The 24,402-nt window shown below is 48.9% G+C and overlaps 1 protein-coding gene across 6 annotated transcripts in view; it reads right to left on the bottom strand.

Moving 5' to 3' along the window:
* Nucleotides 1-3,212: 3,212 nt before the first annotated feature.
* The window catches only part of rapgef5a (Rap guanine nucleotide exchange factor (GEF) 5a), a 54,469-nt gene continuing 33,279 nt past the window's right edge, over nucleotides 3,213-24,402 (bottom strand). For 3 of the 6 annotated variants that reach the window (XM_072705402.1, XM_072705399.1, XM_072705401.1), the window contains exons 10-26: nucleotides 22,189-22,322; nucleotides 21,404-21,504; nucleotides 16,172-16,250; nucleotides 14,535-14,679; nucleotides 12,851-12,948; nucleotides 10,423-10,453; nucleotides 9,992-10,070; nucleotides 9,339-9,488; nucleotides 9,031-9,128; nucleotides 8,751-8,873; nucleotides 8,321-8,499; nucleotides 7,418-7,508; nucleotides 7,233-7,283; nucleotides 7,037-7,124; nucleotides 6,876-6,940; nucleotides 6,734-6,788; nucleotides 3,213-5,357 (exon numbers count right to left, since the gene is read on the bottom strand). In XM_072705402.1, coding sequence (XP_072561503.1) covers nucleotides 5,239-5,357; nucleotides 6,734-6,788; nucleotides 6,876-6,940; nucleotides 7,037-7,124; nucleotides 7,233-7,283; nucleotides 7,418-7,508; nucleotides 8,321-8,499; nucleotides 8,751-8,873; nucleotides 9,031-9,128; nucleotides 9,339-9,488; nucleotides 9,992-10,070; nucleotides 10,423-10,453; nucleotides 12,851-12,948; nucleotides 14,535-14,679; nucleotides 16,172-16,250; nucleotides 21,404-21,504; nucleotides 22,189-22,322 — 1,686 coding nt within the window. In that variant the 3' untranslated portion in view covers nucleotides 3,213-5,238. Of the gene's footprint in view, nucleotides 5,358-6,733; nucleotides 6,789-6,875; nucleotides 6,941-7,036; nucleotides 7,125-7,232; nucleotides 7,284-7,417; nucleotides 7,509-8,320; nucleotides 8,500-8,750; nucleotides 8,874-9,030; nucleotides 9,129-9,338; nucleotides 9,489-9,991; nucleotides 10,071-10,422; nucleotides 10,454-12,850; nucleotides 12,949-14,534; nucleotides 14,680-16,171; nucleotides 16,251-21,403; nucleotides 21,568-22,188; nucleotides 22,323-24,402 lie in introns of those variants that run through there. The other 3 variants (XM_072705400.1, XM_072705403.1, XR_011984869.1) reach the window with 3 other exon arrangements.

Raw genomic sequence — 24,402 nt, 5'->3', positions numbered from 1 at the left:
TTGAAACATCCATAGATGGAAGAAAAACAGCTTCGTGCAGATTTTTATAGGATTGCATGCAGGAAAACATAGGAATGGTTCACTACAGCCTAACTAATTTCCATGGCGTGGGAGAGAGTTTGATGTTGGTGGAGACTCAACTTTCAAATATAAAGTTATTTTTTGGAGGGACGAATGAGGCCAAATTAAATATTAAGTACCCCTCCTCCGATTCCTGCGCCCCTGATTACTTACGTAGTTATTTAGTGGACAGTAACTTTGCGAACAGTTGTAAGCTATACCTTCTCATACAGACTCTTCATTACATTACAGTTCACCAACAGACGTGATCAATTTATATCAAAAGGTTTTAGTTTCAGTGTATTTATGACAATATTTCCGATGCTCGTCTTACGTTAGAGATCAAGATTTTACTGGACACGGAGTAGACAAAATAAAACCTCTTTATTTCTATCCAAACCTACTAAAAAGACATTTTCTACCCGTTTTAGATACTCAAAATACACGGACCTATAAGCAAATTTTAGTGGATGCATATAAACTGTTTCTCACTACGATTAATGGAAGACGGCGCTAAGGAAGCGACTTGTTTGTCACGCTGTATAGTTAAACGCACTGCTGCGTTTAAATTACGCATGATTGCTGGAGACGAGCATCTTTCGCCCACAAATAATACTTTTTTGTTCTTAATTTTCTGCTCAATTGGGACCTAAGCGCTTCCCACATTGTCAGCGGAACACCTGCAGCTGGGTACTTGGGCTCATCCTCCGGGGGGAATCGGGGCTCTCCTTCCCGTCAGCGGGTCTTTATCTCGGTGCTCGGATCCCGTCAAGGCGCTTCGCTAACGAGCCATTAGATGACGGGGAAATGATACGCTGCGCCGGGCGAGCGGAGGAAATCACAGAGCCCCATCGCCTTCACGCAGCAGGTAGCGCTGTCACAGCAAGCCCAGTAAAAGCAAATTGGAGGCAGCTGTTTAAGCTTTGTTTGGTGTGTCCCCCCTCCTCCGCCTTCAGTTTAGGATAAGGCTCGGCGGATCGTCCACACTCTGTCGGGTAGATTGTCGTTGCACCCGGGGGCTTAACGTCAAGCTACGGGACTGTTCTAACTATGTTCAGCATTAATGTCCATGGGACTCATCATCATGAAAACCTCCCTCATGATTTGGACAGCGGTTTGTTCACTTCATACATGATGCCCACAAAAGTCCAGACTCCTACGTTAAAGCAATAAGATGTTTTGGTCAGTTTAAAATTACCAGTCAAACCTTCAACTATGCGTCATATTTAGGCCAAAGTTTAGCTTTTTTGGACCTGTCTCATGTGTCTTTTCCCCTTTTGGCCAGCAGTTCTCACTGGCCATCCCATGTGGTGTTATCCTAGTGCAGTGTTTTCCAACCCAGTCCTTGGGGAAACCCAGACAATCCACGTTTTTGCTCCCTCCCAGCTCCCAGCCAATCAGGAACACCAAATACCTGGCCCTGCTCCTCGGGCCACTGCGTGGCTTAATGGGCTTTGTGATTATTTAATTGGTTATGCTTCTCACCTGTCCTTTGTCTAGTCCTGTTATTGGTATATTTTAGTGCCTGCGTTTTGTTCTGTTGCTGAGTTGTTCATTGTGGCTGTTGTCCTCTGGTTCCCAGTGTTGTTCCTTGCCTTTGTTTTACCTGCTATATTTTGACCTGTCACGGTCCCTTTGTTTTCTCGTTCTCCGCTTGTGTTCTGTATTGTTAATAAAATCCTGTCTGTTGACAGCCGCTATGTGGATAATCACTCCTTTGTCATGCCCCACCATAACACCAACAACCAGTGTTGCCAAGTCTCTCGATATAAACAAGCATCCTCACTCCTGAAGCCTACTGCGCCAGGCCCAAAAATAGGTCCGACGTACACAACCACCTGGAACGCAGTGTGTCCTGTTTGCCATATTATGTGTGTTCCTTATGCATATAGCATGTGTACAACAGTAACTTAAATACTGGAGGCATGGTTCTAAAGTTTTAATTTATAATTTTCTTTTGTTAGTACGGCAGTAAATAGCTCCTTATGGCTAGCCATAAACTAAATATGGTCCTTACACAAATTATCGGATGCTGAACTTAAATATCACGACACATAGGAAATATTTGAGAGATGCAAAATTACGTGATATATCTGCGTAACCAGAACTCTTAATTAACCTTTAATCACTCATTCAGTATCATATTTTAAGCTATTTTATGCAAGTAAGCATAAGTCAGCTGTCTAATGTCAATCCTTTGATCAATGACGGGCTGGGTCTGTAGGCCGATTATAACTATTGTCATTAATATTTGAATTCCTTCGAATTATAAATCTATATAAAAATAAGATTAGATCAAAAAGCCCCAAAAACTACAACCTCAAAATAAAAAGCCCAAAAAACGCAACCTGCAACTCAATGAAATAAGCGATTTCATAAAAAGTCTAAAGTCGCTTATAATAAGCAGACTTGGCAACACCGCTAACGACCGGAAATGGGATAGTTTTCCTTCCTTCGAAAGGTAATATGAGGAAGGTATTCGGTATATTACGCAAAAATGAATGCTGTTTTTTAAGATACCCGTTGAAGCTCGTTGGGACGCAGGTGCAGGAAAATTACCGCCCCCCCCCCCCTTCCATCCAAACGCCTCAATTAAAACACCCTCAAAGTGCTTCTTACTGGCTGCCTTCCCGCTTCGTGCTTCTCTGCCCCCAAAACAAGCTTCTTCAATTCAGCACTACTTCCTACGCTTTAGGCCGAAAACCAGGATGCAAAACTTTTTTCGTCTCAGATTCTTGATGTTGATTTGCTCTTATTAATGAGTCAAGACCAGGTTTAAACACCTTGACATGAAATTTTCACGTACATTTTTAAATTATATGACCGGTAGACGCTTTTCTATCGACATGAATAGCAAATGCTGAGAGGAGGCGGATATTCTGTGAACCATAGGCATTAACTTAGTGTATCTTGCTTTTCCTCCATATTTGTGCAGATTGTCTTCACGTTATGCCCGAAGAAACTGTTCGTAGATGTTGACAGACTGGTATCCAGTATTCGCCGATACCCGGAAGAATCTTGCAATAATCTCCGGCTTTCAGTTTTAGCAGTTTCCTTATTTCAGCATTGCGAGTAAGTATTAAAATACGTTTTGCAGGCGAATGTTTTTCTCATAACATTCCAATGGCTGCCATCAACTATGAACACGGCAATTTTTGTAACATAAAACGTTTTATTTTTCAATAAACTTTCAAATCACTGTAAAAATGCATATAATTAGAAAATAGGCATGGTTTGGAAGCGGCGTGAGGGACGGACATGCTGAAAATGTATTGCTTTATAGTTTTTCTTTTTTTACATATAAATAATTCACACACTTTGCATATTTACAGATTATTACAAAGGCTTCTGTTCCCACAAGGTGAATTGGTCGATGTGTGGTTTAAGAACTCCATGCAGACCAGTTTAGTAACATCTTGAAAAATAAATAAATACATACAGAGCAATAATTGCTGGAAAAACTACAGCCCACAACAAACTATTTTAATTTTCCGTATATTTTGATGAGTCCAAAAACGACAGCCTTCTCGAAACCGCTGTCCTCTCATCGATAATTCCCAGAGAAACGTCTCTATGAACGAGGGATACACAAATCCGCGTTTACAAAAATTGTACTACTACAGAAAAACGGAGCGTGTGGGTTGCAGATTTTCTTCAGTCATACTTGTTCTGTCTACCGTAACCCCTGTACAGTGTATAACAAAACTCGCGGCTTCTATTTTATCACCCTCATTCAAATACCCCCCCCCCCCCCCCCAATAAATAATATTAATGCCTCACAGGAAAATATTCACAACATCTTTACAGAAAATCTACACGTGTTGTGTGTAAACAGGTTTACGGATACCATGAAAACCACATAGTGGAAATCTAAAACATATATCCACTATTACACAAAGAACATGATAGCAGAGCTGCAGAGTATAAAGTTCTTTTTTTTCTTTTCCCAAAACCAGAGTCCGTTCCTGGCATATATGTATTATAGCAAATGTTCGAGAGCGGAGAGCGGGAGTCGCACCATCCCGAGGACGCTACAGGTTAATTAACGCGGTTTGGTCGAAGTCGTAATGAGAGTTGTAACTGTGCACCACGACAGAGTCCGTTAAAAAAGATACACGAGGGAAACGGCCATATGAGGCCTATAAAACTGCTGCTGCAGGCGAAATTGCAAGCTGGGCATGTAGAGACTTTGTCGTGACGATAGATTGCCCGCGGTCTGCAGCAACACGCGCCACGATCGGGGCCTTGCAGAAATGCAGCAGGTCGTGAAATGGCTGTACTGAGATTTGATTATTGAAGATAAGGCTCAACACTGTTAAAAACACTGTTATTCTACTTAAATTGCATTGTCTTCCTTAATTGTTTGGCACCACATTAGAAATATTTTATTGGCTTCTGAAACACATACATACCTCTAAAAATATATTCTGCTAATTAAGAATATGGAGCTTTGACTGAGTTATAGGGAGGTGCCAGACCAAATTGAGTCGAAGTACATAAAAGGTGTGGAATCAGGGAACGTGGGCCTGCAAAAACACTGCAGGACAAGTAGAATTATTATGGTTTCACAATACTTTGTCTCCAGAAGACACACACACACAGACACACTTTAGTTTTGAAATGACTCTGAATTCAATACTGTTATTTCTGGTCACTTGTAGGATATGTTAACACTATCAGTTATACAACTACTCTGGATGAACTCTTCTCCATACTGAAAACTCCCAAATGTGGCTTTTAAATCTGCTCAAAGTCGACTAGCAAGCTTCATGGTTGCACATCCCTGGACGCCAATGTCCTGCCCCTCTCTACGCCTATTACATTTGCGTGTATTTGACATTTCGCGTGTTCAAAATCTACAGATGCAGAAACGAACACCCCCCTCTGGGGGGTTTGAAGTCCTGCCATTCAGTCACTAGGTGCCATTTGCTTCTCGTTTGGCTTCTGCATTGGTATTCCGCAGCTGAGTGTCTGTCTCCTCCTGGTGGTTGAACATAGAAATGCGTACAGACTCGTCAGAACCTGTAGTTTGCGTTCTGGGATGTTCCAAGCATGGACGCCTGTTCCTATTTTGTTGCCCCAATACAGGCCAAAGCGCCATGTGTCAAGGAATGACCCCCCCCCCCCCCCATCTCAAAGTGCTTGGCGTGTGAAGTGCACACTCTCAGTCTTTGTGGCCTAGGCCCGTGGCTCAAGTCGATGAGACAGTTCGAACAGGATCTGCTGATTGTCGATGATGTGGAGGTAGTGGACACAAGCCCGCACCTCTGGACTATCTTTCTGGGTCATCTCATTGCCTGGGGTACAACAAGATAAACACACACCTTCAACAAACCCATCGCATCAGGATTATCAGCAAAAATCTGTGATGGCGAAATGAAGCTTCATGAACCATTTGCTGTATCTTTTGGTCCCACTAGATGGCGCTCTTGGCTTTGAGCCCTTTTTTGAAAAGAGGACATCGTCTCGTGACAGCAAGTAGTTCACAAAGCTTCATTTGCCCATCACTAGCGGAAAGCCGCTATCTTTTTAGCACATTAGCTAAAAACAACACTGATAGGGTATCTAGTTAAAGTTCCTGGTTCCCTGGAGTAGTGGGTCTGAAGATGGATGCATGGATAGATGGATGAGTCTAAAATAACAGCCTTCTCAAAACTGCTGTGCTCTCATCAGTAATTCCTAAGCAAACATCTCTCCATGAAAAGGATGTACGGCTACACAACAAATCAGTTTTTAGAAGAACTACTACAGAAAAAGAATGTAGGTAGATTCAAACAAGTCATACTTATTCAGTCTAAAGAGAGATGGATGGACAGATAGATGGGTAAAAAAAAAAAGTATACTGATAACAGGCATGTCACCCACCGTTCACATGATGGTTTATTTTGAGTCCATCTGAGGATATTGTCCATTTCAAAGAACTTCAAATACTCAGATCAAGTGCAGTGATACTATCTGACCACTAGAGGGTGCACACGCCTTACAAATGCCTTCAGTCAGAAAATAGTTCCCCTGCCTCTTTTATTATCGAGTGCTATCAGGAGTACAGCACTGCAGTGGTAAGGGAAAGCAAACATTTTCATTGTGTTGTTCCCCCGCAGGGGGCCATTAGCGCTCTCCAGTGGATGCTGCCATGAGCAGGATGCCTGCGTGCTTCACTCCCTGGGGGAAACCTTTAATGTCTATTAGATCCGCGAATCTGTGACTCGTCAGCAGAAGGGATAGGCTGGGGGGGGGGGGGGGGGGGGGCACGGACATCCTCATACAGCCGCCGCTACAGAACAAGGGCATTTGTGTGTCTCGCACAAACTGAATAAGTTAGAGAAGCATTAACGGGGAGCAAATTTGTCATGGATGACGCGTTCATTAGGGTCTGTTCCTCCCGCAGCTAAGTTTAGAATGCCCATAAAGTCCCCCTCAGTCAGTGTGTTGTGGGCTATGTTAGTGACTCCCCGCTGGTGGCACATACTGCTCAAGGACCCCCCGCCGTCACGGTCATCACACGACCTCCTCTGATCGCTGTATATATAAATTCTCACAAAGGACGGGGAAGATGAAGTGCCGTGAACATCTTCACACATGCAATACCACCTGTGACCACTAGAGGCCACCGTTTCTCACATACTACATTCTGCATCCCTGATAGACGCGTGCGGGCAGGAGGAATACCTACCCATGTGATCAGTTTGGCAGTGGCGCATCAACCGAATGGCGTCTGCAATCATATGCTGTGGGGGACAGAGAGAGAGAGAGACATGCTCTTTAAGTATGGTGCATAAACAAACACGAGTACGCCGGACACCCTCTCCACTCACCAGCTTCTCAAAGTTCACCAGGTTGTCCAGGAACGTTTTGTTGCCCTCATGAATAAAGGTGATGTCTGAAAGGCCAAAAGGGGAAAAGAGGTGAAAGTTTTCACCACACCGTCACCCCTCAAAGACCAAGCCTCCACACACATCGCTGCACAGGCACTTACCCTTCAGCAGGAGAGGCATAAAGGGAATTTTCGGGGGCTTCATCTTCTTGAAAGCGTCCCTGTACGCCTTGTGATTCAGGGACGGGTCCTGAGGAGGGACAATTAGAACGAACTGCTGGGCAGGAGGCACAGCCACACAAAAGGCAAACCACAGACTCTCATTTATTACAGAACCCCCCCCCCCCCCAGAACTTACTGTTAGCAGTTCCAGTTCTGAGAACAGCTTCCTGAATTTGCCTGGAACTTTCTGGAAAACAAAAACGAGCATGGGAAAAGTGACCCCAGAGAGTCTCAGCTTGTGACGCTCCGACTACTCCAGCTTACATGCCGAGGATCGCGCTCATGTGTAGCCCTGCCCCCCCCCCCCCCCCCCGTATTTACCTCCCACGTCTGGCTCAGCCGGCTCACCGCTGCCATCGTCAGGCCCATGATGATGGCAAACGAGGAGTTCAGGTTTCGCTGAGATTTACAGCTGGGGAGGGGCGACGTTAACAATAGTTCGTCAAGATTTTATTCGCGGAAATGAACCTGTGCACCTCGCAGTCTGAGAAAAGCAGCGGACACACAGACAGGCCTCTCCCTTGGCCCCCTCCTGCCCAACGACGTGTGACTAACAGGATAAATATTTTATATGTCCTGAAGAGCCCCAAGATGGTTTCCCTCCTATTTTGTGCCATGTTTACAGATACATAATAGAGGGGGGGGCACTCAGATTGAGGTATAAGCATACAATGATCATGGAGTACACGTGAGGTGTAGCGGGGGGGGGGGGCACACATGCACATGTTGCCAGACAGGGGGGAGTCTGCCATATGGTGCATGTGCGTGGGTCGGGGGGGCAGGTACTGCAGATTTCCTCTCTATGCCTACATCGGCCCCCACTAGTTTCCCTTAGGCACTTTCTGAACTCAAAACAAGCTGACCTGCATTCTTTTTTTAAAAGGGGGGGAAGGCATTGTTTATTATGTCTGCCTGCTATACCTTCCCCCAAAACTGTAGGGTCTGTCCAGAACAAAACAATGAATGCCAGACACTTAGAGCTAGGTGGTGGAGAAGGGCACCTTGGGATAGCAAGACTATAAAGACCATTATGCAGCTACATTTCATTTTAGTACCTTGCCTTGGGACTTGAACTAGCAACCTTCTGGTTATGAGTGCATTTTCGAAACTGCTATTCCTCCTGTCTACAATGGAGCTGTTTGTTTTTAAGCACATTTAACATGTTCTGACAGCTGGCCTTAGGGCAGTAGTCACAAGCTCAAAGACGGGGGGGAGGGGACCTACTGGGCAGCGATCTTGATGAACTTCTTGAGCAGCTGGACGCGTTTGGCCACTGTGGCACACAGCAGCACCTCTGTGGTCACCCACAGCTGCACCTCGTTGCAGCGCTGCAGGAGGAGCTCCAGCGCTACGGTGCGCCCCCCACTGGCTGACCGGGTGAACGTGTGGTAGATCAGCTCTTGCTGCAGTGCAGGGAGGAGAAACAGAGAACAACGTTTCAGCCTCATCTACGGCAGCTGGGCTCAGAATTATCAAACTGCATAAGCTTATAATTTTACAGTTTCGTCCATTTGGAAACTGAATTAGCCACTACTTACTATTTAACCAATGTCTTATGTTACATGCTTTGCTATACAAACAAAAATTAAATAAAGGGATTAGAACCTGTGACCTTATGGTTAAACACCAACGCATGTGCGTTAATGAGCTTCACCTCGTGGATGGAGCTGAAGAGACTCCAGTCAAAGCTGGTGAGGGCGACAGCCACATCCCACGTGTTCAGGCTGAGCAGTCGGGCAGCTCGGTGTCCCAGTTCGGCGCCGTCCATCAGCGGCTTCTGGGAGGGACAGAGAAGGTGGGGGAGCGAGACATCACACTGCTGGATGTGTGTCACTGGGTCACGGGGCTTCAGAGAGCAAATACAGAAGCAAATGATCCTGGATCTAGACCAGATGGGGGCGCTGGGTCACAGAGCATAGACCCTGCTAGCGTACCATTATGTCCCCCGTGTCCTTCCGGTACGCTAGCAGTCTCTCAGGTAACGCCAGGGACTCCGAGCAGATGCTGTCATGGGGCTGAAGGACGAGCTTCTCTGCACAATGAGAAAAGCACAGAGCGGGCATCAGCAACATGGTGACGAAAAGGAGGTGTGGCCTCCTTCCAAATGCTGATTGGCTCTACTCAAAGAGAAAGGGATGCTCCGCCTCCCATTCCGGAATTATAGTATTTTGCTAAATACGAGCTGTGGTCCAGGTACCGCCTATGGATTTGGGGGCGGGAGTGGGGCTGCGCCCAACCTTACCGCCGGTGTAGCTGACGGCCGCCAGGGCCAGCTCCTCTTCTGCCTGCTCCATCTTCTCGGCCACAACGCGGAGCAGGTCCTGGGCCACCACTGTAGCCTTCGCCCTCACGCTCAGGTACGAGTCCGGAGTCACGTAAACACGGCACAGAACTACGGGCAGGGTTCACAGACAAGGGGCGCTAGACTGAGTCATTGTTAACAGCTGCGGAGGCGTGTCTATAAGTATCATCTATATACCCTTACCTGCATATTGACCTTTATCTATACATTAGTGATGGCCAAATGAAGCTTCATGAACCATTTGCTGCATTTTCTGACCCCACTAGATGGTGCTCTTTGTTTGCTTTGTGGCATGCCTTGAGCCCTTTTGTGAACAGAGAGCACCATCTAGTGGGCTCAGAAAATATAGCAAGTGGTTCATGAAGCTTCATTTGAACATCGCTACTATACATTTAACTGATCCTAGATTTACTGGATTAAGTTCAGATACAGTAACTAACAGGCGGCTGCTAATGCTCTCTTTTCTCTCCGTGACGCAGCGCGCATCATTAGGCAGATAACCTACAGAGTTGCCAAACGCACATAAAGCCACCGACTCCTAATGGGACAGTCACAGAGCGCCGCCCCGGGGGTGGGGGGACCCAGGGTCCTACCTTCCCTGGTGTCGCTGTACACGCCTCGGAGCTGAAGACCGTTCTCCTTTAGGCTCAATTGGTGGAAAAGGACCTTGTTCTGTGAGGGAGGACGGAGAATTAGTGGAGCGTAACTCGCTATTGTGTCAGAGGCCGTTTAGCAATGGAATGTTCCAGCGGGAGATGAGGTAAGGATGGGGGGGGGGGGGGGGCATTGAGTCACAGAGGCGCCTTAAAGCCCGAGTCTCGACCTTCTACCTACAAGCGGACAAGTCATGAAAAATGACGCAATGCGCTCACAGTCATGAGGGAACTAGTTTCCTCTGGGTCACAGGTCAGACTGAGCTGGTCTTTTGTGTATGAATTCTTGTGAATCATTTTAAAAAAACTTTCCAATAAAGCGAAAAGAACAACCTCCTCCCCCCCCCCCCATAGACCTTTGGCATTCTTACCTTTTTACGAGGTGAGTACTCTTCCACAGTGCTGTGGGGGGGAGGGAGAAAAACACAATGAGGATCCCCATTAAATGGGCTTTAGCTGCTCACATATTTCACGGTACATGGTGAGGCGGAGGGGTGAGGGGGTATTGATTTCCGAAGGTGTTAAAACGTGATTCGGGTGAATTGCTACCTGGGCAGAAAAGGTAATTAAAGTCCTCATCATTCGGCTGGGCACGTCGATAACGGCGGCCAGTCCTCAATCAGCGCGAGACGGTACACCCGAATTCCTCACACGAGGCTGCGTTCTATGGGGGGGGGTGTAGGGGCTGCCAGTCCAATGACAGCCTCTTAATCAGCTGTCAGGCTGAGTCAACGTGCTCCTGACACCCCCCCCCCCCCGAAACGTGAAGCGTCAACTTTGATGTGCTGCGCTTGACATTTTAAGGGTCTGTCCGATTGCCTCCTCTGCTGACGAGGAGGTCAAAGGTCAGCTGAGGAAATAATTCAAAAATAGCCGAATCGGTTTTATTAACTGGCACACAGACGGACCAGACAGGTGACACCGAGGGCGGCTGCAAACCCTCCAACATCAGCATCACCACACACATTTGTGTCACTGCATCTGGATCACCCAGACTAAAAGAAGAATTCTTGAACAATAAACTAAACAAAACATTCATAAAGGATTCCACCTCTAACACAGGACAAGATATTCTTTATCCATCCATCCATCCATCCATCCATCCATTCCACTTATAAAGTACAAGGCTGCTGATTCACTTCAGTGGATGGGACAGAAAGAGCAGGCCACTGTCCCCAAGGTGTCTGGAAGAGACCGTCCCGGACGCCATCGCTCACACGCTGACGGCTCTCATCCGACCGCAAGCTCCATCTGTGTCCGGCCCACCCTTCAGCGCTCACTGACCAGGACATTTTCTAGGCAAGATCGATTGGACAGGCCCCCCCACCTCCCCACATAGAGCCTTGGCTTGTTCTCACCCCGTCATACATAAAGGGAACCTCATCGCTGGGTAAATGGCCCCTGCTGTGTAACTGTCACCAGTCTGATTTAGTGACTCGAGATCTTCTTGGAAAAAATGTCCCTCGATGCCCCATCACAGTTCCAAGGATTGGTATATTTAATCTCAATTCTTTTAATAAACATAACCAACTACTGATTATTCAATGTTTTGTTAGAGAAGCTTTTGAAATGACTGTTTAGCTAATCATCTGGCTACATGTCATTTAGCCGATCATCTGGCTACCTGTCATCGAGCTAATCATCTGGCTTGTCATGTTTTAGGTAATCATTTGGCTAACTGTCAGGCTAATTATCTGGCTAACGTTTAGCTAATAAACCTACTACCCTGGGGGTATTCTACAAAGTAGGGGTTTCCTTCATTAGCCAGATAAGCCAAATGTAAGGATTGTCCAACAGGAATGCGGCTTAACTCTCTCCCTATTTGAGCTTTCGCATTTGGCTTAAGTCATACAGCTGACTGTTAAATTCGGCTTTATGGAATTTCCCCATGGTCCTTCTTAGTAGGGATACAGTGATAAAACTTCAATGCATCATGCATGGTCAAAACACACAAGCTGGACATCTGTCACACACTAGGCTGTGCTGTTCTCCAGTTAGGGCATGAATTTGAAGCAAAATGGTGCATGATGCACCAGTAATGGTCCTACCATGGGAAATCATGGGCCACAGGCCTCGACGCCCACTGGCACCAGTACACCAGTACTGCTCTCTCCATCTCTCTCTACTGTTAACAGACCTGCTGTTTTCTCAGTGACAGCTTTGCCTCTCGATGATTCATCCCACAAAACGGTTATGAGAAGAAACCCGACTTTGCTGCGAAGCTCCAATCACACACCAAGCCTGGTGACACTTCTTGTGATTCTCGGGGGGTCCATCAGGATAAAACAGCGTCGTGTTCCCAGAGCACAGCTTCACAAGAAGAACTGTTCTGTCCCAACACGCCATTTCCCATGCAGCAGGCCATTTCCCGTCCTCTCCCCAGTCTCTAGGTGCTCCCTTGTCTCTTCTCACCTTTCTCCATCGTTTTTAAATCCTTTGTCACTTTCCAGTCCTGGCCCCTCCCTCAGGGCATCCACCCTCTCCATCACCAAACTTCCCCGAACGCTACACTTAAGATAAAAACCATGGACACAGAGGGAGATGTTCCTCTGGGTGCCGGCAGTTAGATCTGACAGCTTTGGCCAGATGCATAATTCATCTGAAAAAGCCATTTTGGACCTTAATGGAATTTAATATGGCGACTGAGATATAAAGAGAGAGTTCAAATTCAACATCGTTAAATATCATTCCATCTAAAACAATAAACTGACAAACTGAAATATTAAGTCCTACAGAGGGAAGTGAGAGAGAGAGACACACACACACACACACACACACACAGACACACAAATTACTTACTGTCTGCGGTGCATGCGTAAGAGTTTCTGAAACTCCTTCAGGTCGTTCTCCAGGGTGGGATATTCGTACAGGTCATCCAACACGTATCGATACAGGGTCTGTGGGTGGACAGTGAGGGCTTTAGGGGGGGCTTCCAGAAAGCACCGTATGCACGCAGAGAGACACTAGCAACCTGCAGGGAGGCAGTGGGGGTAGCACAGTGCCAGAAGAACCAGTTTTATGCACGACTGCAGGTTCGAGTATTCAGTGAGGACCAAGGAGATGAGAAGAATGGGTCTTTGTGATCATGTCATGAATGTATGTGTGATTACATCTAAAGTATTCAGTCAACTGAACGGCTCGCCCCAGTTTGAAGATTCTATTTCCAGTCTAGGGGAAAATAAGAGTCTTGATACCAGGTTAACAGTACAGGGATGTTGAACTGTCACCTCGGAAATAGACTCCGCCCCTCCTGCCCATATGCGGCAGCCCCGCCCTCTTTGCCGAGGGGCTAGGAAACGTACCACGGCAGGCGAGTCACTGGGAGCGGTCACTCGCCAGCAAAAACACTGCTCGTCTCCACTTCGCAGTGTTGCCATGGCAGCAGGCAGACTGAGGCAGGAGGGTGCGCTACTGGTGTATGTCGAAACTCAAGTCGACATTACCATCAAATTTGCCTAAAATAGCGTCGACTTTGGGAGGAAAAGCCCCACTGATTTCCAATATAAATGGCCTAACGGATAAATAATTGTCCCAAGATTGAACCATGGGACACCCAGGGATTTTAACAGCCTTTATTATGCTGTATGTACTAGTGAATGTGATATTTTTTCGTGTTTTTGTCATTAGGGGTCCAAAGCGGCACATTAGTTTAGTGCTGTTTACATCACACTGGCCCAGTTAGTGACACGAGGCTCGGGTGATGTTACACCGTCTGCCCCAGGACACTGGCAAGGAAAACGATTCGTTTCTGTCTGAAAGGCAGCTCAACGCTGTCACGCAAAGCTCCAGAAAACAGACCGGAAAGACACAATAATGTAATCCTTTATCTGCCATTTGAAGAACACGGTACACTGGGACACTGGGATGCTCTCTTTGCTGACCCCATCTTGTTCTCCGTAGCTTGGGGGTGACAGCACAGGGTCAGCTAACGTACCGCACCCTTAGAGCTGGGGGTTAAGGGCCTTGCTCAAGGCCCCACGGACGTATGATTATTCTGACAAAGCCAGACTTGACCCAACAACCTTCAGATCACAGCCACAGTGGCTAAGCCCATTGGGCCACATGCTGTGCAAACAACAAGGCACCACCTCCACAGAGGCGATCAAGGGCACCCCTGAGGATGCCGTTACACCGTCAATCCCTGTGAAACGCCGAGGAGGCTCCCATCGAATCCCCAGCGTGGAACCCCACTCAAAAAGTCACGTCGGGGACCCCCCCGGATGCTTCAAAAACAAAATAAATATCTAGCAAGCAGCATCAGAAGATCGCAGCCAATTGACTGGTTAGCAGAACATGCTGCTTCAGTGTCTCCTAAACATATAAATGTATATTTAATATATCAAATGTGAAAGCGACTGTTCATGGCCAGCAGGGACTCCCGCAAAGCTTAGGGGCCCAACTGAAACATTCGGTGTCAGTGGTGATAAGCATTCATCAGCAGGTGCTCCCCCCGCCCCCCCCCGCCCCGCCCCGCGACGGACACCTTCATGAAGAGCTTGACGTTCTCCTCTTCACGCAAGAAGTCCCTGTAGAGGGCCGTCCACTGCGACACCAGGTGTAGCACCTTGCGCTTGCGGTACAGGGCTTCCTTGCCCTCCTCCTTCCCCCGGCATCTCTTGGTGCAGTAGGTGAGGCCAGAGAGGTCAAGGGTCACAGCAGCAGCACGGGATGTGGGATCCAGGAACGGCGATGATTGACGTTTAGTCGCCTAGCTGATGCTAACTGTTTACTAATCGTGCACCTGCATGCTTTATAGGAGTGACCTTGGTTAAGTATCTGTCAAGAGAACTATTGCAGAGCTTTCCCTGGGCTTTGAACCAGTAGCCTACAGGCAGGTAGCTCATTAAAAGGGGGTGGGTGGGGGCAATCTTATCCAGAAAGGGCCGCTGTATATGCAGGTTCTCGCTGCAACTAATTAGATTACTAATTAGAGGACTGATTAGCTGAAGAGTCCTCACACCTGGGTTTGAACAGCTGACCTAAAAGTTACCCCAAAACCTGCATACACACCGGCCCTTCGCGGATAAGATTGGCCATCCCTGGCCTAGAGATACCAGGAATATGCAGCTGAATGTCACACTGGCTTTAAGTCCAAGTGGAACCCTGAAGAATCAAGCTGTATGGCTGCCATTGACAGTCAGGTGTAAAATACCAGCCATCCACCCCATTGCAATAACAGCTTATCTGCCTGCTGTCATGGTGACTGAGATCCGATCCCAAAGACCAGCAGGTGGAAGCTGTTTGCCAAGGAGATTTATGGACCTTCTTACCAGCTCAAGCTTCTGCAGATTTGCAAAGTCACACATTCTTACAGGAAATTGATTACCTCAAAACATTTAATTTCAGGCTTCAGTGAGGTACACAGGTGAGATCATATCTGTGAAGCCATTCGCGATTTTCAAAAAAGTGGCCTGATTTGTCCTTGAAGCATCCCCGTGTTTTCTAAGGGGGCCTATTAAAAGCACCCCCCATTATTTGGGGGTGGGGGGGGGGGGGTTGTATTGGTGGAGAGACAAGGCCTGTGGGCAGCGCCCTCTGGTGGCTGGGAGGGGGAGGAAAGCGAAGATCCTAATTACTCTCAGCAGGAAACCGCCACAGGCGATCATTCAGAGAACGAGGCAGATTAATCAAAGTGTCCCCCGTCGGGAGGGGGGGGGGCTCTGGCTGGGGCGTTTGTGGCAGTGGCTCGTGGCCATGCATGCTCTTTCTGCTGAAGTTCACCAATGACAAAAGTGACATGTGGGACGGGGGGGGGGAGGGTCCTGTTGACACCCCAAGCAACGGGGAGCTGGTGTGGCTTCACTGGGGAGGGGACACTGCACTACACAAAAAAGAACAGGTCTCTCTTATAGTGCCCTCTAGAGTAAAAAAAACTGCCTCACAAGTACTGCTGCTTAGTATTAAACTTGCTTACTCAGACATTTGAAAATACTCTTCAGCACAACTAGTAGTAACTAGTCGTTATTCTCCTTCAGGAGGATCTACATCTACTGCTGACTATGCTCCTATGAATCTCCTTATGTCCATCTTGCTGCAACAGCGCCACCTTCTGTTTTGAATCTGTGAAAAAGACATTTGCTGGAGTCACATGACCATCACACAGATGTTCTGGAAGGATATTGTCCCAGCAAGGCTTGACACAGGTCACTGGTGGACATGAACACAAGGTAGGTCAGCAGGAAGTCATCCAGGAGCATCTCTGAAACACAAGGACGACGGCCTTGAAAATGACTGCAGGTGATGCACAGAGACAGCGATACTGCATTCAGAGAGAGACACACAGAGCCAGCACATGGTAACTCCATATGGGATGCCAGCCCATCAACAGGCACACGCACTCATATCGGGCAATTTCGAGATGCCAATCTCTATCCATCGACGGTAGCAGTGACATCGGTGGGGACCCCTCAGGTCCTTAAGGGACTCGTAACCCAAAGGTCTGCTGGCTGAACTTCTTGCGAGGGAGCCTGTGACAGCGGCCGCGGGACGCCCAGCATCACGGGAAATACCCCTCGGGAAAGAGGTCGAAAGAGGCGCCCCTTGTTTCAGGAAGGGGCCAGGCAGGGTGTGCAGTCATGACCGGGGGCTGACAACAGCACTGTTTGTTCAGGCTTTTCACTTTAAAACCAAAGTCCGACCCCATATGTTTATACAGAGAATAAATATTATATTAAATGACACAATTCCGGGATGAACAGAGAATCTGAGGCATGTTTCAATGTCAGTTTTTTTTTTTTTTTTTTTTAAAGGCCGTGATCCTCCCAGAATTGCCAGTAAATAGCAGCCATTTGTCATTTTTAATCAATATGTGCACAGATTCTGGTCCCATCAAATCATTCTGCCCCCATTTTCGATCTGCACACGGCCAAAATCCCCTTAGGTCGATCACAACCTCCTCCACAGCTGCAATTAAATTACCCATCAGGCACGGGGTCCATCTGATATTTACTTAGCTGTCCATTGCTTGTGTTTACAGGCTGAACAGGACAGACTCTCCTCTCTTCAGAAAATTTAGCTCATACATCTTCAAAGGAAACATATCTGATTGACAGCAAAACAAAGCAAAATAAATAAAAACAATAAGATCTCACAGATCTACATCAGTGTAAGCAAAGGTTCTGGGAGAGTCTGGCCTACACGAGCAATGTTTTTGGGGCCGACCACGGATCTCCAGGCTCTGGATGGGACCTCTGATGTTCGAAGCTTCTCTTCGGAACATTCCGGAAACAAGCCCCAGGGGAGAGAGATGCTTGGCATGCCTTGGCCGGTGCGGGCCAGGCTTAAAAAAGGCTGGCAACAGAGACCAGAACAAGAACAACGGTTCTGTTTGCCCGGCCTGGAAGCTGGCTGGTGTCACAGCAGCCCTGCATCAGTCTATATTAGGGATCTTTACTTCATTAACAATCCCAACCCCCAGACATCACAGCAGCTCTGTGTTTTGTGCTGATCCAACAATCCCGCCGTGATCATGGTAAACCATCCTCCTTCTCCCCCAGACAAGGAGAAGTTGCCCTCCTTCACGCTCTTTTTAATCTCTCCATTCTTCCCCCCCCCCCTCCCCGTTTTTGCTGACCCATGCACGTCCCGGACGAGTGCTCTGTGAGCCGCTGACGTTAAACTCCATCAATCATCCCCACGCCGGCAGTAAAGTCCCCGCATCTCGCCTGGCTGCCCGACACCGGCGTTTATTAGCTGGAACGCGTGCGGCTCCACTGGCGGAGCGGCTCTGTCCGTCGTCTCTGTGCCCGGCCAATCAATCACCCCCTCATCAGTCGCTCCCCCCCACACACACACCACTTCAATCACCCACCACAGTTACTCCATTTGCTGTAAAAATCACTGACATCCCCCCCCCCCCCGAGATATCCAGCTGGATTCCGCAGTTTCAGCGAGCAGTAAGATTAATGTTTACTTGATGCTTTTATCCAAAGTGACTTACAGTAGAGGGGTTACAAATTTATGCGTGCTCCCTGGGATTTGAACCCATGACCTTACCATTATTAGCACAACGCTTTATTTGTGGAGCGACAGGGGCTGCTAGAATCTCTATAACAGGAGTGTGAAAACTGGAAACCCTTTTCCTAACCAGAAGCACCATGTGCTTTTTTAAAGACAAATTCCAGTCAAACACCTTATCTGCTCTTACACGTCCAGCTGCGTTACCAGGACCTAGAACTGAGTTCCAGCCCCATTTAAACTACCCTCTGGAGTCATCAAGGCATTTATTTTCTGATTTTCACTGGATGTAAGTTCGGATTTTATGCCCTCTGCAAATCGTTGGTGTTTCCCCAAAGTCACCAGCTGCCAGTTGACTTCCTGACCATGGATTTTTAAAACAGCCTCTTTTACAGCCCAGCTTTTATTACAAGACGGCACTGGTCCAGATTCGAATCCGCCGTTCCCCATGATTCCTAGGTGGACGCGGTGTTAGCAATACGCTAAGGCGCTATTCCGCACAGCGGGAAGCATGAGCGTGCATATTAGGAGGCAACTTAAGACCACCAAGATGGGGAGGCTAGGAGCAACTGTCACGTTTCATTAATTTTCCCCATTTTAACATGGTTGGGCTTCTCCATGTCATGTGACTGAAGTCTGAGACATTTCAGCAGCAGCAGTGACAGTAGCTGCTGCCTGATTTTGGCAAAGCGAAAGTCTTCGCTGACCAGGCTCTGGAACCCATTGCAATTCAGAAGGTCAGCAAAGGTCACCACATGACGAAGACCATCATGACCTCCACCCCCCCCCCCCCCCGGCTTCCTCATGCTATCTGGGAGCCCTGAAGATGTCCAGCTATCCCACAATCCTCCTAGTTTCTCGCAAAGAGCACAAAGCGGGCGACTGTCCTCCGCCGGACGCCCCGCGAATAAAAACTGCCAGTGTCCCCCTCCCGCAGGAAGCAGCTGCTTTTCCGAAGACAGCATGGCACCCCCCACCCCTGGCGCACCGTGGCACGCGTCCGCCCCCTGCCCAGAGATCCCTAATTAGCCTGTTATTTCCAGTGAAGGATGTCTTCCAGTGAGTGGCAGGGCTGAGATTTACAGTGCAGGGGCCAGTAGCTCAGCTCCGTCTCGCCACTTCAGGAAAATCACTGCTTAACTGGGAGCTTTTGTCCAGAGTGACCTTAGCAGGGAGGATGTGACTGAAGGCGAATTCATCTGACAGTGTTATTAAGCGATCACTGATGGAGGGGCGGGGGCATGGACAGGACTCAAAGCACATCTACCAGCTGAATCAGCTTTTCCAAGCCAACACCAAAGAATACGTTTGGGGGGTTGGGTCCTGTCAAACACACAGCTGGTTAGACAGTTTTTTTTTTTTTTTTTGGGGGGGGGGGGGGGCTCATTAAGAGGTATGACATCAGGAATGACAGCCATCAGTCAGCTGTTCCTCACCGGACCTCATGGGAACTCATCCTCCTCCTTACTTGTTTGCTGGTGTCTTGGGGGGGGGGGGGGCAACGTGCCATCAATAGGAATCATTGTGGATTTTCTGAAATCTCTGCTCCGCCTCAGAAACGGGAGCGGTGGTCGTCATTCACCGTGCATCTGCTCAGCCCCCAGTGTTTGACAAGCGCCAACCAAAGGAATCACGGGACCAGCGTCTTCGGTGTCCTCCTTATCCTTAGCGAATACCGGTGCGTCTTTGTGATTGAACCCCATGACCTGCTGTGGTGACAGGCTGGCTGGCCCCAAGACGGCACCATCAACATCCATCACACCCCAAGTTGCTGTTCACGGCCTAGTGGATGTAATATCCTCCAAAATAGCCTCCCGCTGAAAGCGTTTGTTAACAGATCATGAGCAGGAACGTCACTACGGATTCCGGATCCCTTGAAAACATCACCTACTGGGTCCCCCACCCAGACCGATCCAATTATGCTCCAAATATTTTAGGGCCCCAGTTTCCTAGGGGCCAACTGAATCATTCCAACTTCTCCTCCTTCATGGCGCCTCTGATTATAAGTCACATTATATTTTCCTCGTTTTACTAAAAACCCTGAAGTGAAACTTCAGCAGCTGTTCGAATTCACTTTCATTCTGTGATCGTTTGTTTGGCCTGTCACACAGAATCTCTCAGATTGAAATAAAAATTTGACATCAATAGAGCAGACTGTGTAAAACCACTAACTGGGTCTGAATTCCAGAAGTGAGTAGAGGCACCTGACCCTCAAGGGAAGATCGCAAATTAATGTTATAATGAGAGCGGAAACACGCACATCTCCAGGGAATTTCAGCGATAGACCTTGGTGTAAGTATGTGGGACGTCAGAGTCGTGTTTCGACTCGCTGTTTGCGGCGGGCTCCATTCCAGAGGTGTGCCCCAACCCCGATTGGGAGCCCAGGCACCCCGCATCAGAACTTGCTGATGGGGATGTCGAACAGCACAGCATGGGAGAGTTTACCATCAATAGGAGGAACATTCCAGCGCTCTGGGACCGCCTGAGGTGCGTGTTTGTGTATCAGAAAACCATATCGTTAATGAGATAACACAATTTGCATAATTCGTACTGTGGCTCCGGGAAAACTAAGTACCGGAGATGAGAGAGAATTAACTGAATTACAGAGTGGTGCGGGGAAAATGGAATTATTAACATCTCCTACAGAAAACTTCAAGTTATGCATTAAACTCAATCTAAATGATCTTAATGATTTGATCTGGTTCTATAATGTTTAACAATGTCTCTGCCAGTTGTCTTAGGGGTAGGGGAAGCATTAGGGACGGTCATGACCTCTTACATGTCGAAGGTGTACCATGCCGAAACCACCACGACCATAAACCCAGGACGGAGAACAACTCCACCAAAAATTACGGGAATTGCGATTCAAATCAATCAGCAGGTGGCAGGAACCGAAAAGGGTGGAACGCCCCAAACTTCCACCTGCTCGCTGGCTGCAGGCAGGCATAAGTACGACTTCCAAGACACCGCCAGCTGTGGCTCCGCCTCTCGCTACAGGGACCCGCCCCGCAGACAGAATACTTTCCAGAGCTTGATAAACGGTGATTAAACACAGAGCCGGCCCAGGAGGGGAACTTCGTAAACATAGCGACTGCTCCCAGGGGCAGAGAATCAACATTAGTCTGTTTGGGGACGATGATCACCGCTGAGCTGAGCTGAAACCATGGGTGTGCCCAAAAACGTACTGACTATACATGAGTTTCTCCTTGGGTCCGTCTCAGTCCAACTTCCCAGAGATAATACGAATTCAACAGAGTAATTACCATCAGCCAGGGCCTACGTCCCCTGTACCCCAGGCGGTTAAGGAGAGTCACACCCCTCTGCTGATCGAGGTGATCCCGCAGCGCGCGCGCACACACACACACACACACACACACACGCCCTCCGCTCACTCACCCGCCTCCTTGCCCGGTGTCGCCCCCTGGCCCTCGTCCAGCCGCAGGTCACTCAGCAGGTGCTCCAGGATCTTCTGGGGCGTCCCGGACACCACCACGTACCTGTCGGATGCAGAGGTGGGCGAGTCGGTCACAGAGTCTTCCTCGTTGGATGACGGGGAGCGGCTGGCAAGCCACTCGTCCCCATCCACCTCCCCCTCCTCCTCATCGTCATCGATGTAGCGGAAGTACGGCACGTCGAAGGCCGGCACCCTCGGGTGGCCGCAGCTCCTGTCGGAGCCTTCCTCATCCTCTTCCTCTTCCTGCACCACCAGCGTGGCGCGCCTCAGGTCTGGGGGCTGCCGCGTGGAGGCCATGGCCGCGCCGTCCTGCTCCTGTCCTCGCACCCCGGGACCTGCTGCTGCATACCCCCCTCTGCACCTCCACCCTCAGCCTGAGGGGGGCGCCACTTCCCCCAGGGTCCCGTAACGTGCTGGCCGGCAGTCCCGGGATGCCGTCCCTCTCCCAGCCCTCCTGCTGAGCTGCTCCCTGCTCCAGCCCCTAGTACCCTGCTTTAGTAACCGGCAGCCGGTGTCCTGTATACTCCCTCCTGAGTACGTGAGTGCGTGTGTGTGTGTGTGTGTGTGGCGAGGCGTGCGGAGCCAGTGGGAGAGAGGAGGGAGACAGAAAGAATGATTGAGGGGGGGAGAGAGAGATAGGGAGGGAGCGAGGGAGGGAGACAGCCGAGAGAGAGGGAGAGAGAGAGAGAGAGAGAGAGAGAGGGGGAAGGTGTGACGGAGGGCTTACCGCCTGTCCTTGTCCTCTTCCCACCCCCCCACTGCTGCCGGGGGGAGCAGCTGCTCTGATGACACCCGCTGGAGCACCAACACATCCTGACCACGCTCCTTCAGATAGACGCGTACAGCCTCCTGACTGTGGGGCTGAGAATGGGGGGGGCCGAGCTGTGATTGACAGAGCTCACAGGGGGAAGGGCCTAATTCCATCTCACAGAAACATCCCCCGCAACAAAGAGCAGTTTCTTTGGTCCACTACCCCCCCCCCCCTTTTGTATGAACAGACCCCCCTCCCAACTTCCATTTTCCAGTTTCATTTCACAGTTAATCATTCGAAGCCGGGGAGCCATTCGTTGTTCCGGTTTGAGGCTCCAGATCAAATCTCACCGGTTCTGAACAAATTTGATTCCACACTGTCACGCCCCAGTACGCCCCATAAGCCCCAGTTCACTCCTGCGACCCCCCTGACTTTACCACCCCCTCCACTCCAAGAACAATTTAATGTCTAAGAAATCCTGCCAAATTCCAGGCAAAGGAGAATAATGTGAGAAACAGGTTCCCACCTGTTCCAAAAGGAGACGTGTTATTGCAGTAATAATGTCTCATTTACACACTATGGGCATTAAAAAAACTTCCTGTAATAAATTATCAATAAATGATCAGTAAAGCATCATGTATTTCATTCTACACCCCAGCTTCTTGGCATACAAGCACACAGGTCTTTTTCCAGACACTGATGATGTCATTTGCCACACAAAGCATTTTATCATAAAGTAGCACATTACATTTATTTAGCAGATACTTTTATCCAAAGTGACATACGTTGTGGAGAAACCAGGCTCAGACAGTCCTGGAGAGACAGGTGCCAGGCAGGGAATAGCCCGGGTCAGGGTACCGGGAGAGACAGGCGCCAGGCAGGGAATAGCCCGGGTCAGGGTACCGGGAGAGACTGGCACCAGGCAGGGAATAGCCCGGGTCAGGGTACCGGGAGAGACAGGCGCCAGGCAGGGAATAGCCCGGGTCAGGGTACCGGGAGAGACAGGCGCCAGGCAGGGAATAGCCCGGGTCAGGGTACCGGGAGAGACAGGCGCCAGGCAGGGAATAGCCCGGGTCAGGGTACCAGGAGAGACAGGCGCCAGGCAGAGAATAGCCCGGGTCAGGGTACCGGGAGAGACAGGCGCCAGGCAGGGAATAGCCCGGGTCAGGGTACCGGGAGAGACAGGCGCCAGGCAGGGAATAGCCCGGGTCAGGGTACCATTCTCACACTCATTCACACCCATTACGCAATTTGACGGCCCCAATGGGGGAATCACTGTCAGACTACAGGCACAGCACCCTAACACACCGCCCCATTAATGCAGGGAGGCCAGAGGTCTATCCCAGAAATCTCTGGGTACAGTCTGTAAAGATGTGATCAAGGGTGACTAAGACACCAATTCCTCCAGAGTACCCTTATCATTCACACAGACAGAGCTGGGGGGGGGGGGGTCCTTAGCCCAGGAGGCGCCAGACCACACTGGCTCCCCTCGGGACACCATGCGGCACAAATGTAATTTGCAATCTGCCCACTTGCCAGATCTATGCACAAGCTGCCAGAAAAACATCCAGAAAATCTGGCACAATATACAGGGAGCCATGGTAGAGACTGGGCACCATCCAAGTGCTTTGAAAACTGATTAGACTAATTAACCATTTAGGTCAACCATAGGAAAACAAGATTTATTACGTCACTGTTCCTGCCAGTGGCACGCAGAGCAGAGGATAACGAACAGCGAATTTCAGGTACAAAAACCACAAGCAAGGCACGGTCCATAATCCCATTCAGGACAATTATAATGAGCACAGCCAGCCCATTGGTTGTTTGAACCATCTGTCACTGAGCAGTAGGAGGGACTTCCTGTGCAACAAGCTATGCTGAACAAGAGTGATTCTACATTCACATACACATGACCTACTAGTTTCCAACAGCTTCTTAACGTCATGGATTCTAATAATTTAGAGACGGATACTGCGGTTTTCCTCATGCATTTTAAAAGCCTACAATACAGCCAGCAGCAATTATAAATAACACCTTAAAAAATCCCACATATCTCCTGCTTCCGAAGCATGGCTGCCAGCTGCTTACCATGTAACGGCTAATGTGGGACATTTTGCAGGAAATTCTCCACAGTGGCGTAGCGTGTGCCACCGGGGTCCTGGGCCACCCCAGGGAGAACTCAAGTACTGA

This window comes from Paramormyrops kingsleyae, chromosome 23 (assembly GCF_048594095.1).
Source record: "Paramormyrops kingsleyae isolate MSU_618 chromosome 23, PKINGS_0.4, whole genome shotgun sequence".
In the NCBI taxonomy this organism is placed as follows: domain Eukaryota; kingdom Metazoa; phylum Chordata; class Actinopteri; order Osteoglossiformes; family Mormyridae; genus Paramormyrops; species Paramormyrops kingsleyae.
This window is presented reverse-complemented; position numbering and strand designations above follow the sequence as displayed.